We start from the raw sequence: 14,548 nt of genomic DNA, 5'->3' as shown, positions 1-14,548 counted from the left end.
TCAGATCACTCTGAGCTGCTGCAGTCGGTCTTTAACGTGAATCTATCAAAGCTGCAGGCAGAAGCCATAATTGAAGCGCCGTCGTGCCAGAAACAAGATTTTTCTTGCTTGGGTGTAGCTGTTGGCTATCAAAGCAAATGCCAAAGACCTGTTATCACAAATATATATAATCTGTTACTGAGTCATGCGAATGTGAAACTCTCTCTGCATCAACGCTTCCTATGTACAAGTAAAGGCACATTTCCACAAGTAAACATGTCAAATCAGTGCTTGAAGCTTTAGAGGAAACACAAATAGTGATTTCAAAAACTGTAATAATGTTCTCTATTTAGATTTTAATTAATATTTTTGTTTTACAGCAAGTTTAATCTGCCTGGATGGAGTCAGAGTCCAGACAATAAATCTGTGGGAGAAGAAAAAGATTAGGAAGTAAAACCATTAAAACACAAGAAGAATCTGGTTTGATTGGTGAGATGCCAACAAATATTTAGCCAAAGATTATTGATAAAAGTGAACTGGTCTTCACATTAAGTTTTTCTTTTAAAAAGTACAAAACATTTTTTGTAATTCTTTTAAATTGACTTTAAGTTAGTTTTTGGTATTTTGTGAGTTTCTTGGTTGAATATAAATTATGTAAAATCTTAATCTGCCTGGAATATTTTGGGGATTTTTAATAAACATTGAGGTTAAAAGTCCTTGACGTAACCTATTTTTAAAATGATTTATTAAGGAAAATAAATGATTCAGACTAAACTGAACTTATGTGAGAATATTTGCTAAAAAACAACAACAAAATAAACCACTTATTTTATTTTACGCCATAAATCCCAATAAAATTCACTTGAGTTGGTTGTAACAGAAAATAAATATAAAAATACTTGGATATCAGGAGCAAATGTATGACATTTGTTTCAACAATAGAAAAATCAAAAGTCACATTTGGAGAACCCCAAGGTCAAATCCTGGGGTCCCATTTATTTAATTAATATCAGTTCTGTCAAGTTATCGCAATAAATATGAGCTTGGATTAAATATTTGAATATTTTCTTTTCCAGGTGGACACTGACGGGTCGAACGTGAAAGAGGGGCGCTAGGACCATGAGGAGGGTCTGGGTCAGGGTAAACCCGCCTGTGTTCAGAGCGGATCCTGCAGACGCGCATTAGTCACTGAACCGCACAGACTGCAGAGCAGCTCCGCACATTCACTGCGCACCTGGCGCTGCATTTGCGCTCAGAATAAAGAAAAGGAGAGAGTAGGAATACAAGAGAGGAAGAGGACAAACTTACCTGCGGATATAATGAGGGAACCCTGGAGAAATGAACCTGATGGAGAGGAAAACCTGACCGGGATGTGAACCGATCCACAGCCTCTGATCAGCAGGTAGGCATCAAAATAAAACAATTTTCTTACAAACAGAATCAGCTTCAAGTTTTCTGCTGCAAGTCAGAACCTGGTTGCTTCTTTCAAAATTAAAAAAACTCATACGTGAAGAATACAACTAATTGCTGTTGTTTATTTTGCATTCATAGCCAAACTGAGCTTCAGATGAATTTCACATTTTCATCTTTATGACACAAATTTAACCCCAACCAATGTTTTTCTCTATTTTTTTTGCTCCATGTTTTATCAAAACATTTGAATAGAATCAGCATGTAAATGTAAAAATCTAAGGAAGACAACTTTTCTGCCAGTTCAAAAGCGAAAGAAATCAGCTTCATACCTGAAAGAAAAAAGAAAATCTGCATTTCTTTTTTCTTCTTGTCTGCTTGTGTGTGGCAGCTCGTAGGTGTGTGGACGTGCCCCACCCTGTCTTGTTTCAGGAGTAATGATCTGTGTTGCCGCCCTGCCTCGACTTGCTGCTTTTCACTTTTCTGCACACCTGCTATAGTCCTGCCATGCGAGCCCAGGGATCCACAGCGGGGATCCAGTGTCTCCTTTCTCTGTTAATCTGCTCTGAAAGCCTCGCTGTTAATGAATGGCAACCTTTTTACCTGGCCGGCTTTTTATTACAGGCCTTTCTCTGGAATTTGTTCATTGCTTGTTGAGCCAAACAGACATTAAAACGCTTGTTTGCTTCCATCGGGTGAAATCCTATTATTATCCTGGTAATCTATAGTGAGGGAACAAAAGGGTTATTGTTGTCTCCGCACTCCAACTTCAGGCCCGGATTGCAACACTGAGCTGCAACTACTTGCAGAAGTTTAGCAATTAGGGCTGGACAACATGGCTGAGTCAAAATCAATAATTATTGATTATTGTTTTTCTGTTTCAAATATCTGAAATATTAAAAAACATGATCTTCTTTTACTTTCAAGCCAATATGAGGCACAGTGGTGAAACCTGAAACTGCTGCTACTCAGCAGGTTGTTGCTAGGTAACCAAAGAGTGAGTGGGTTGCTAGGTAACCAAAGAGTGAGTGGGTTGCTAGGTAACCAAAGAGTGAGTTGATGCCACCAATTTTGCTAAGCTGCCTGTGAAAAGGTGGCTAAAGTCATTTCTCTCCCTACATCTCCCAGAATTCTGTGCAGTTCTGGGTTGAAGTTCAGTCAGTACATATCTCAAAAGTCTCAACCGCCATCTTGGTAGGCAAATGCAGCACAGAGCCGAGATGAAGCATGGCTTCGAGATCAACAAAAAGAAAGTATATTGACACTCTTGACCAATGTGTGACAGAAACACATTTTCTCTGCTGTTGGGACCGACCCGCACGATGCAGAGAATCTGGCTTGCTTATTGTTGTCATAGGAGTTGCTCTGACAACAACAAACAAGCCACTAGCTCTTGCCTCATTCGTATCCAACTTCTAACCAATAAAAATATATTACAACTTCTTTTAAATGTTCTTTATTTTTGCTGGTGTTGAAGCTGCACTTGGCTACAAAGATGGCGGCTCAGTGCTCCATATAACTTCTGGTTCAGACTTGTGGAAACTATGTATTGAATATTGACTAAACTATGAGATGTATTATCTCTGGATATTGATCATCTATCACAGAATGTATTGTTATTGATTTATTATCCAGCCCTTAATTGTGTAGAAAAAAATCGCTTTAAATGATTCAGATTTTGTCATGTTACAATAAAAAACATCAGTTTTTAAGATGCATCAGAGCCTGATTGTGCAATTCTTAGAATAATTACAGTATTATTTTAATTATAACCAAAGTAAAGTGGTCAGAAAACAAAAAGCATCACAATCACATAAAATTATTTACAAATTTGTGGTTTTAACTCATAAAACATGGAAAAGATCAAGGTGATCACTTTTACCAGGACAGATGCACACCTTGTAAATTTCCCTCAAACTTCTAAATTGGTTTTTTTATATTTTTTTCTTTCCACTCAACTCTCTGTTAATAAGGCTAAAAGGAGCAGTATTATGTCAAATAAACTTTGTTGAGGTTTATGTTATTCCCTCATCAAAAATACCTGGATTGTTGCCTTTATTCTTTTGTACATGTTTGAGAAATCTTTTGATAATAGAGACCATTTGGGAGTGCCTAAACGCTTGCTTTTACCAAGTAGGGCTCTCAAAGGGCTCCCCTTCCCAAAGTTGCCCAACTCAGCTCCTGCAGACTAGTGGCAGCAGCAATTAGCAAACACCTGGTGGAACTGTGCATCTGCTGAGCTTATTATATAAGTTACTTGCAGGGTTTCCCCCAGTGTATTATAAGTCTGGCGGGTTACCAGGCTTTACTTGGGCCCCCACCAGGCTTAGCATTGCATATTTATTTAACTTTTTTTTTTTTATGTTTTCATTTTAAAGACTTTATAGTCAGTATTCATGTATTAATCTTCTAATAAAATAATTATCAAGTGATATTTTCAAATTTCCTGTCAACTTTAAACATTTCTTAATCCAAAAGCCCAGAATAAGTGACTGCCCTCACGCCTCAACCTCCAGGCTTAGTAAGTTTACCGGGGGAAACCCTGACTTGTTCTTGAAGGGTTTATGGAGAAACGTTGTGATGACATGTACTAAAGGTTGAGTGTCGGAAAGAGAAGGAGTTTCTTAAAGAGTCCAGTTTGAAGGTGTTAAATTATATGTATATACAACTGAAGGCAACATTAACTTGACTATGCTATAAAATGTCAATATGTGTTCAGAAAATACAACACTGCCCCTTTAAATGATCATTTTGTGAATCTTTCCAGTGTTTTCCACCATGACGCCTCAGATCACCATCTCAACTCACCTGCTCCTCCATCACCTCCTCCCCTTCACCCTCTCTCTCCTCCAGCCTCCCCACCACCAACCCGTGCTCGTGCCCACCCTGGTCCCCCACGCACCGACACCTCTGACCCGCTCGCGCTTCAGCGCCGAGGCCCAGCTGGACTTCACCACCCGCTGCAACTCCAGCTGCTTCCACCGAGCCGAGCAGGAGGAGCAAATGACGGACAAACTGGCCTTCGAGACGCTGTACGCGGACGGCTTCCGCACCCTGACCACGGTGGAGGTGGAGGATGATGATGCTGCTCTTCATCCGACTCACGCGCCCGCGTGGAGGAGACGATTGAAGCGCAGGATGAAGCGGCAGATCTACGGGGCGGACGGGCGTTTTAACATCCAGGGTGACGACTTCCTGATGGATTATCCCTTCTCCACGGCGGTGCGCATCTCCACCGGATGCACGGGCGTCCTGGTGTCCCAGCAGCACGTGCTCACCGCGGCCCACTGCGTGCATGACGGGAAGGATTACGTTCATGGAGCCCGGAAGTTGAGGGTGGGCTTCCTGATTCCTCCGTCCGTAAATGGCACCAAAGCCGGGTTGATTCCCAACAAGAAGCCGCTGGTCCGCTGGGTTCGGGTGAAGCGCACCCGGGTGCCGAAGGGCTGGATCCAGGGCCCGCATGAGGTCAGCATGGACTTTGACTACGCCCTTTTGGAGCTGCGGTGGCCCCACCGGCGCCCCTTCATGCGGCTCTCTGTTGCGCCCTCTTCGGACGACCTGGCAGGGAACCGCATTCACTTCTCCGGGTTCGACAGCGACCGTCCGGGGGAGCTGGTGTACCGGTTCTGTCCGGTGGAGGAGGAGTCCAGCGACCTGATCTACCAGCACTGCGACGCGCGGCCCGGGGCCAGCGGCTCCGGGGTCTACGGCCGGGTGTGGGACGACGCGCTGGAGCGCTGGGAGAGGAAGGTGATCGGGATTTTCTCTGGACACCAGTGGCTGGAGATCGACGGAGAGAACCGGGATTACAACGTGGCTGTCCGCATTACGCCGCTGAAGTTCGCCCAGATCTGCTACTGGGTTCATGGGAACCGACTGGACTGCAGGCAGGACTGAGACAATACAGGGTCACTTTTAGTTTAGCTGCTGCACAAACCATCCCTGGGGCGAAGTCAGCAAAGTTACAGAAAAACTTGACAGCAATACATTTGTTTTATTTACCCTGTTATAAAACTATTCGATTATTCGAAGTTATATACTTCGAATATCAGTAGCTAGCAAGCTACATATTTAGCTTCACATATTTAATTTGTGAGCTAAATACTTTAAAACACTTAGCTTCCTCATGTAAGACTTAAAATTAATTATTTGTCTTGCTAACTAAATACTTTGAAGCTAAATATTTAACTTTCTAGCTAAAAATATTTATAATTGACTTAAAACTAAATACTTGGCTTGCTAACTAAATATGTAGTTAAGCTAAACACTCAGCTTCAAGCTAAGCATATAGCTTGGAGATAAATATTTAGTTAACTAAATATGTAGCTTGCCAACTAAAGATTTGACTTCAAACTAAATAGCTTGCTAACTAAATGCTTAATTTACTGCAAACTATTTTGTGCTGTAACTAAATACCAAGTTTCAAACCAAGTATTTGAATGAATGAACGAAGATACTTTACAAATCTCAGAGGGAAATTGGCAAATACGTTTGTAAATGTGCTGGCTAAATACTTAGTTTGTATTTAGCTAGCAGTAAGCTAAATATTCAGTGTGCTAATATTTAGTTTGAAACTGACATTTATTAATGAATGATTATCATGGTGAAAACATTAACCCTTTTTTTCCCCTCTTAGATCAAATAACCCAGATTATTGCTGTTAAGGTTTGACAATGTAACTTTACAAACGCACCTTATAAAAATCTGAGTGCAACAGAAATATTTCCATGTAGGTCTTTCTTTGCATCAGGGAAAAAAAATCTACATTTGGCTCCATGTTCCCTCTCCTGTGTTTAATTGGTAACCTCTGCGCCCGTTAAATAAATCTGCCAGTGAGATCACAGCTCTGATTTTTGCCTGCGGTCAGATTTATGTCAATGTTTCCACAATAATAGCTGAACCTCCCCAAGAAGAAAAAAACACTTTCTCCTGGCGCAGCAGCCGTCCCGCTGTCGATCACTGTAATCTACCGAGGATAAATTATAATCTCCCTTCGACTTTCATCTGCATCCCGCTTTGGTGGTTTTGGCATTTCTCCATTTATAACACAGCTCCTCCTGCACGCATCTGAAGAGCAAATAAACAATAAAACTGCTTCCTATCATTTTGGCGGACACTTTAGACTTCTCATAGTTGACTGAATGTTAGGACAGAATGTTAATTTTATTTTTTCACGAATGCTTGAGATATTTTAATAAACAGAGTTTTAATTGTTTGTGTGAAGTCCTTTTGGTGTAAAGAGGAGTTCGACTGCCCCCATGTGGCCACAATAAGTACTGCAACTCTCAACTGTGAATGAGCCTAATTGATGTTGCAGATTAATCGATTAAAATTGCTGCTCTTTAAAGAATTAACACACTTTTTACCACCGATACTCTTCTTGTATGTATGTACAAACAGAAATATTAATATTCAGAGATGGAAGGACGAATGTGAAAACAGCAGAAAATATATTGACCTCAGTAGGTAAAGTGAATAAATAGGACTGAAACGATTAATAGTGAATTGATTATTAAAATAATTGTCAGCTAATTATTGTAATCAATCATTAACTGGAGTACAAAAAGAAAAGAAAGACCAAGAATGTAGTCAGAACAGTAATTAAGGCAAAATGGCAAAAAAAAAAAAACAATAAAACATTTACATTAAAGATTCAAAAAATAACTTTTGTAAATATGTTCTACCCAAAACTCCTCAAGTGGCATAACTTTAGCTTTACCCAGATGAAATTATACAATAGAATGATTTAAGAACTACCTTTTCTATAATTTCATTGATTAATCCAAACATATACACAGATTAGCCTTGAATTGTATTTTTCCATGTTGATGTTAGAATATTTTTGACATTCAAATGCATCTTTTATGATCAGGTGTTCTCTAAAAGAATGCAACATTACTGAGTTTTAGGCAATAAAAAATGTTTATTTGCATCTGTTAATGTATTCTACTTTATTTAAAAAATGTAATTTGTATTTTTTAAATGTTTTTCTATTATGACTTTAGTTCAGTAAAAAAATTATAGAGAATTCAATCCAACTAATCAGAATAAATCAATATTTCAAATACTAAAATAATTAGTTGCAGTTACAGATATAGAAAAATATTATTTTCTAGAAGAAACAAGAATACCTCAGTTTCAAAACTTTTGAAACTCAGATATTTTCTTTTTCTATAATTTCTGGGATTAATCTCAAACTAAATTTTACATTTTTCAAACTGAAAAATGTCGTTTTCCCTTCTGTATTAAAAATGCGCGTGTAGTTTAAGACGACGGATAAATGGGAGGACAAACCAATTTATGAACTGGATGGACAGAGAAACAATACAGATGGTATTGAAAACAAATTATAAAATGACTGGCCGATAACCAAACTGATTGCTAGATTAATAAATAATGGATGGATTTTTCCAAAACACTTAAAATATCTTTTGTCAGTTTATGCAGCACAAATAGAAAATATATTTTAAAAAATTAAGTAACTGATATCCAGTTTAAAAGAACCAAAAAGCAGAAGAAGTCAGTAGTTTAGTGCTTTTATTAGAGATAAGGAGACGATACAAAACATCCACCCTTCGCTTCAGTTTGCTTGTCCTTCATTTACACGTCGCTCCGCGTCAAACCTTCAACAACACCACAAAGCTTTTTAAAACGAGGAAACCTTTTTTAACAAGTACAAGGAATGTTATGTTCACTACATCGAATGCCGAGTTCTCCGACACAACAGGAAATAAAACGGAATCACTCAAGTTTTAGGGATTGCATAAAAACAACAAAACCAAAAACAACCCAAAAACCAAACAGAATGACAAAAACATATTTAACCGTGTTTCCCCCAGAGGTTTTCATCCGTCTTGTGCAAACAAGAGTGAATTAGTTCATACTACGCCTAGTGTCAACTACACACAAAACCTAACTAGAAGTTTGGCAAAAAAATAAAATAAAATGTAGTTGGAATAGTTTTCATGATTTTAAGAACTGTCCCTTTCGCTGAAATATTTCAAGTGGAAAGAACAAAACCCTGTCCAGAAACGTGAATAAGTGCATTTAAATGTCATCGTCTTCATCACCATCCTTCATCATTAGTATCTTTAGGTGTGTTTTGTTCATAATCCTTATGTTGCATGAACTGGAACAGTCTGCCTGTTTGTGTTTTTTTGTGTTTTTCTTTGTCACTTGACCCCAAACCCACCCCAGGTCGCCCTCCCCAGGAGTCCCACAAATGACGCTGGTTCTCCTTTTGCCCCGTTTTCTCCAACCCGACTGGAATGAACAGCTAAACCCAACAGATGTGTCTGAGAGGCTTCGACCGAAGCCGCGGGAGGAGGAGGAGGAGAGGCTTGTTTATATAGGAGATCCTTCCAGGGTGACTACCGACGAGCCGCCCAGCTTCTCCGCCAGCGTGCGTCGCTCCTTCAGGTCCTCCAAACCGTTCACCTGCCACTCATGCTTGATGCCTGGAGAAAAATAAAAAATAGACTGACCCGTCAAAAACTGGGAATATTTAATGAGAGGCCAGGTTTTCACCTGATTATTCTGACTAATATCTCTGTGATTAAAAAATACAGTTATTGATTCTCAAGATATTTAAAAACAAAATGACCAGTCAATCCTACAGGACAAATTTCAGCCATTTTAAATTAGTAAAAGGAGTAAATGAATCTATTCATAATTCCCAGAACTAAGAATTGCAATTCTTGATAGTGTCGACTTTTTTTCCCTGCACCTCTAGATTGAATCATCCTCATCATCCTCATCATCACAGCTACAAATGATTTTGCCCCACATCTCTAGAAAACCCCGCTCTGTCTCTGGCATCTAAAAACAAGAACTTTAAACTTCAGACAGAAACATTTTGACGGTTTTTAAACCTTCAGCTGGCTTGATGCCGTTACCCAGATGGACTGAAGTAGAGCAAATGTTGGATAAACACAGGAATCGACTTGGATCATCATGAATTCAAAATCCCAAACCAACCAAACATGTTTAAAGGAAGAAAATCCAGAAAATCCTGGAAACCGTCCGAATAAAGTTCCCGTCGCGCGCTGCTCACCTTCAAATTTCCTCTTGATGGCGTCTTTAGAGCTGGCGTAGATCATCTTACTCTTCAGCGGAGCGCTGTCCGGTGCCCTGAGGAAGAGGAGGAAAAGTTTAAATCCATCGCCACGATTCTCTGAGAATAGTTCAGCAACAACGATCCTCACCAGAAGATGAAGACCAAGTCCTCCTTCTTCGTCTCTTTGGTCTCGTAGGTGGCGTCGTACAGGGCGTAGCGGCAGTCGTCAGGCGGCAGCATCTTCACAAAGTCCTGGTACGGGTCCTTGACGGTGTTGCCGATGTCACCCAGCAGGATTTCTTTGCCCTCGTCCAGAACGATGTTCTTCAGGTCCTTGCTGAGGCAGAAGAGGATGGCCTTCTTCCTCTTCCTCTTCTCGTCCTCATTCGCCTGAGCCTTGCGGACCTTCATGTCGTTGAAGATGGCGATCACTTCATCCGTGACTTTCACACCGGAGGCCTGCGTCAACAGAAAACACCTTAACCGGAGCCGGGCCCGACCCAATCAATTAACTGATCAAATGATAGATCAGAAGGATTCCTCTCTTTATACCAAAAATAATGACAAACGTCTTCAGTCTGGGGCTTTTTTTGAAGGATAATTTTGTTTACAGAGAATTCATAATTCATTTTATTTGTCATTTCTGTTTTTTTATTTATTTTGGACATTTAAAATAAATAAATAGTCATTTTAATTTAAAGTTTATTCATATTTGAGAATGTATTCCTGCATTATTATTATTATTTTAATTACACGAATACTTGGAAAAAACAATATTATCACTTATTGTAATAACTTCCGGGACAATTTGTTGTCCAACAAATTTGTTATTGTCTTCTGATTATAAAATATGGAAAATGTGTTTTTTAAATTACCCATTTACTCTATTGCTTATTATTTACAGTGAAGAACGTCACAAGAATTTTGATGTATCTTTGTCTCAATAAATTTTAAATGTAAAGTATAATAAATACAAAAAATTGTAAAAACATTTTCTACAACAATGTTTTGCAAAAGCATGAAATAATATCAGTAAATTCAAAAATATGATTAAATGATGTTACTGTTGGAGATAAAACTATTGCAATCAAGGAACCTGAAGCATTTATTTTGTTTTAAACAGGAAATATTATGTTTAACTCCTTAAAAATGCTAAATTTTATATTTTGTTGAAGAAAACCTGAAACCTGGTGAGTTTGAAGAAACATCCTCTTAATTTATACACAGACGCTCTATAACTTTTTGAAAATAGAAACCAAGTTGTGCTGATTAAAGCGTTTGCTGCAGGTTTACGTTTGCCAGCTGTGACTGAGCAGAGGCGACGGAGCCGAGGAACCTGAGAGGGCGACATGTGACCGTCACGCGCGACACGAATCCTCCCAACGGCGGCGACTGATAAGACAGACGGGAGCAGAAAAAGGTGTGGCCACGAACGGCCGACAGCAGTTAGTAGAGCTAGCGCCAAGATAGACCCAAACCCAAACAATACTCCAGAGGAGAGACGCAACATGTACTCAAGCAAAAGTACCAAAGAATCACCCAAGTAAAAAAAGGACAGAATAACTGATCGAATTATCAATCATTTAATATTTAAAATTTACGTCATCGGATGAAGCAAAATGTTTGTATTTTAAGGATGAAAATGACAATCAAATGACATAATTCATAAGTAACATAAAAATAATAAAATCAGGCAAAATTAATTTTCCCAAATCTTTCAATAATAATAAAAAAGAAAAACTTATGAAAGTTTCACAAAAACTGCAGGTCTGTGTCTGATGAAAACATGTTTATTTTTCATTCAGTGGGTAGAAAATTCAGAAATCTTATTCAAGTAAAAGTAAAAATACTTCATAATAAAATTACTCATAAAAGTAACTTTTTAAAGAGTAACTAATAAATGTAATAGAGTAAATGTAACTAGTTGCTACCAAACTCTGACATAAACAAACATAGTGTGGTAGAAGCAACCTAAAACAAACAAAAACAAGCAACTTAATCAATATAATTAATAATAAATAAAAATATTTAATGTCTAAATCTGAATAAGTTTGTGACTCCCAGTCAGCCGGTAGGTATAAAACATTACATAAGTGTCTTTGTGTCATGCATTCCTGCGGCAAAGATGGCCATGTGTGAGAGGCTGCAGTCGGGAATTAAACACCCAAACAATAAAGCCTCTGTTTATAAAAACCGAATCCAAATCAGTCCCAAACGGCCCATAAAGACACTCAGTCAAGTCTCCTGACTCTCCTTAGCCACTTCATGTGGAGAAACCGCCGTCTCAAACCGATACGACAAACATAACAGTGGAAAAAACACAAAGAGGAGGAAGTAGGCCAGGAAAGACAGGAGCGGAGCGGAGCTGACTGCAGCATGCATCTGTGTGCTCAGGGGGTTAAAAGCTCGTAGTGGGAATCATTAACCAGCAGACACCTTAAGAGGTAAACACTTCCTTAATATTTATTACATCATCCAGGTGCAGATGTTCCCCCATTTCCTGAACTTTTCATTAAAGGGTTAAGAATCCATAAGAATCCCACCTTCCTATCAGACAGCTTAAATATAAAACTGACATTTTCCACATGCAAAAATTTGCATTTTATTTAGTTTAAATCTCTTTTTATTTATCTGCTTTGCTAGGTTTAAAAAAAAAAAAACCTTTTTTAAAAGTGAACATGAAGTTTTTCTTTGTTCAAAAGAGCTTCACTTTGCTCTCTGCTTATCTAATCTTAACCATTTATTACACAATTCAAAGTTCAGGATCCACATTCCCAGTGTGCAAAGCCTTCATTACCTGCTGGAGTTAAAGCAAGGCCTTCACACCTTTAACACAGAGCATTTTCATCATTTCTGCTCATACCAGACTCAGAGGGGAGAAACAAGTTCAAATGAGTCAGCGTTTATAAGCATCTGCAACAAAAACTCAGAAGTATAAAGTGATTTTCAAGCATTAAAACTGAATTGAAACTAAAATAACACACATTGCTTAGATTCGCAGGTCAAGCTCTTCCAGACGGATACAGATTTCCTGTTTTTTTTTTATTTTTCCCATTTTGACTGAAAAGAAGAAGTGTGTTGTAGTTTATATTTTCAAAGTTAATTGCAATATTATTACAATCAGAGGACAGACTGGCATCTGATCTGCCAAAAGACATTGTGACAATTTTGACATTTAGAACGTTTTCCCTTCATATAATAAAAACAAAACCTTTAAATCTGAGAAATGGTAAAAACTGAACATAATTTCCTACAGGTTGAGTTTGCTTAGAGGTCTGACCTGCCAATTTCATTTTTAATTGGTTTCAATTTACTTTTGTAAGGACAATGAAACAAAAATATAGGATCAGGTGTGGTTGAGGAATTTACAGACCAATTGGCGGGACGCAATAGTCGTTAAAACCAGCCTAGTTGCAGCTAAGACCAAACCAATCTTTCTAACTTGTTTTTATTCCACAAGAAACCAATCTTTCCTTGTTTTTTGTACAGATTCAGTAATTGGCCCTGTAATATACAGACTTGTGTAATGCTGTGGGTTCTCAGATGGAAACTGGAAACCAAAGATGATGAAACATTTACACCCAAAGCCTGATGTGGTAAATTAACTGGTGGGTGACAGAAATGAGTCAATCTTTTGTTTACATTTAGAGTGGTGAATTGATCATTATAAGAACTGATCTAAATCTTCTAGAAAATAAAAAAATAAGTCATGTTTTTTACACTTTTGTTACTTGATACATTTAGTTACATTTTGGGCAGGGGGAGTACGTTTGGGAGTATTTATTACAAAGTATTTCTACCCTAACTTGAGTAAAATTTCTGTATACTCTTCCCACCTCCATAAGGTAAAATCTCAATTCCATACTTTAGATCGCGTTAATACAGCAGGAATTACACATCGCCGTCTCTATTTAGGTAAAATGATGTAGCGGGCCTTCATGTTACTGGCAGGATGCGCAGCAACAAAACAAGATGCGGCAGTCTGCGTTAGCCTCTGCTAACTCTAATGTTACATAACCTAGATTATTTTGGACGTCATTTCAGAAGAAAAGAGCAAACAAATATGCCCACAGCGAGCAAAAGAGCATGGAAAAATGAGAGTGGCGTTATAAAGCAGTGGGAGACAAAATGGTCTTTGCACCAAATTCAGGGTGGGGCCATGAACGCAGCACATGTGAGCGCTAGCTTGCTATATAAGGCAAAACTACCCACATACACACTGTCAAATATCACTTATTTATTCAGCATTGTTAAGGAATACTCCGTATGTTTTATTTAGAAACAAATTGGCTCAGTTTGGCTTCGTCTGCAGCGCTGAGGTGACAGAAACTGAGCGTGCAGAGGCGGCGAAGAGACAAAGAAGGATAAATCTCAGCTAGCGCCAGTCATACCAGTAGCTAGGAATGCTAACGCCACGATTATAACTAGATGAGGCGCCGCTGCACCTGCCAGCGAGGCGAGTCTGGAGGTGAAACAACAGAAACACGATGCAGTGAAAACATCGGCGCAGTGTCATGGCAACGCCGCGACCGTTACCTCACACCTTTCCCTGCGAAACGCACCAAGAAAGCCGAAATGGCGCCAGTTTCAGGGCAATTGGTACTTTATCTTCCCCGTTACGACAGAAGGAAAGTATCCTGCTGGGGTTATTCACTGAAGGGGAAAAAAATCACAACGCATGTGACTGATCGGGAAAGCATAACCGGCTAAACCAGCAGGGCAGCATTAGCTTACCCTCTGGGTTGCTAACTGTGGCTGCTGCGGCAGCCAGCCGGTTAGCCGATGCTAAACCAACAAAAACACCAGAAAAGTAAACACAAATCTGACCTATTAAAAGAAGAAAACACCGTGTACTTTCAAAACATATCTATTATGGGGAACGGGAGCCGCGACGTTGTTTAAAACGAGAACAAAATCAACATAGAGCAGTAAAAAAAAAAAAAAAAAAAAAAAAAAAAAAAACACCTACCATTGTCAGAGCAGTGAACAGTTCAGCGTCTGGGAGAAATTGAATGGACCGATGACGAAACGACTATATACACACTGCGGGAGCGCGCTTAGGAGCGCGTTCCCGGCTGTAGCGGCGTAACCGGAGTGAGC

The 14,548-nt window shown here is 39.1% G+C and overlaps 2 protein-coding genes across 2 annotated transcripts; one reads left to right on the top strand and one right to left on the bottom strand.

Annotated features, from left to right (window-relative positions):
• Positions 1-1,167: 1,167 nt before the first annotated feature.
• Positions 1,168-6,607, top strand: LOC129360819 (serine protease 23-like). The gene is made up of 2 exons (XM_055031255.1): positions 1,168-1,381; positions 4,157-6,607. The coding sequence occupies exon 2, from the start codon at positions 4,168-4,170 to the stop codon at positions 5,287-5,289; it is 1,122 nt and encodes a 373-aa protein (XP_054887230.1). The 5' UTR covers positions 1,168-1,381; positions 4,157-4,167; the 3' UTR covers positions 5,290-6,607.
• A 1,305-nt stretch (positions 6,608-7,912) lies between these two features.
• Positions 7,913-14,548, bottom strand: LOC129360719 (cofilin-2-like). Its single transcript, XM_055031099.1, has 4 exons — positions 14,418-14,548; positions 9,597-9,907; positions 9,446-9,522; positions 7,913-8,849 (listed from the first exon to the last, which is right to left on the bottom strand). The coding sequence occupies exons 1-4, from the start codon at positions 14,418-14,420 to the stop codon at positions 8,737-8,739; spliced, it is 504 nt and encodes a 167-aa protein (XP_054887074.1). The 5' UTR covers positions 14,421-14,548; the 3' UTR covers positions 7,913-8,736.

This window comes from Poeciliopsis prolifica, unplaced genomic scaffold (assembly GCF_027474105.1).
Source record: "Poeciliopsis prolifica strain line A6 unplaced genomic scaffold, Auburn_PproV2 SCAFFOLD006, whole genome shotgun sequence".
NCBI classification, from domain to species: Eukaryota; Metazoa; Chordata; class Actinopteri; order Cyprinodontiformes; family Poeciliidae; genus Poeciliopsis; species Poeciliopsis prolifica.
The sequence above is the reverse complement of the archived record's forward strand: the minus strand, read 5'-3'. Positions and strand labels throughout refer to the sequence as shown.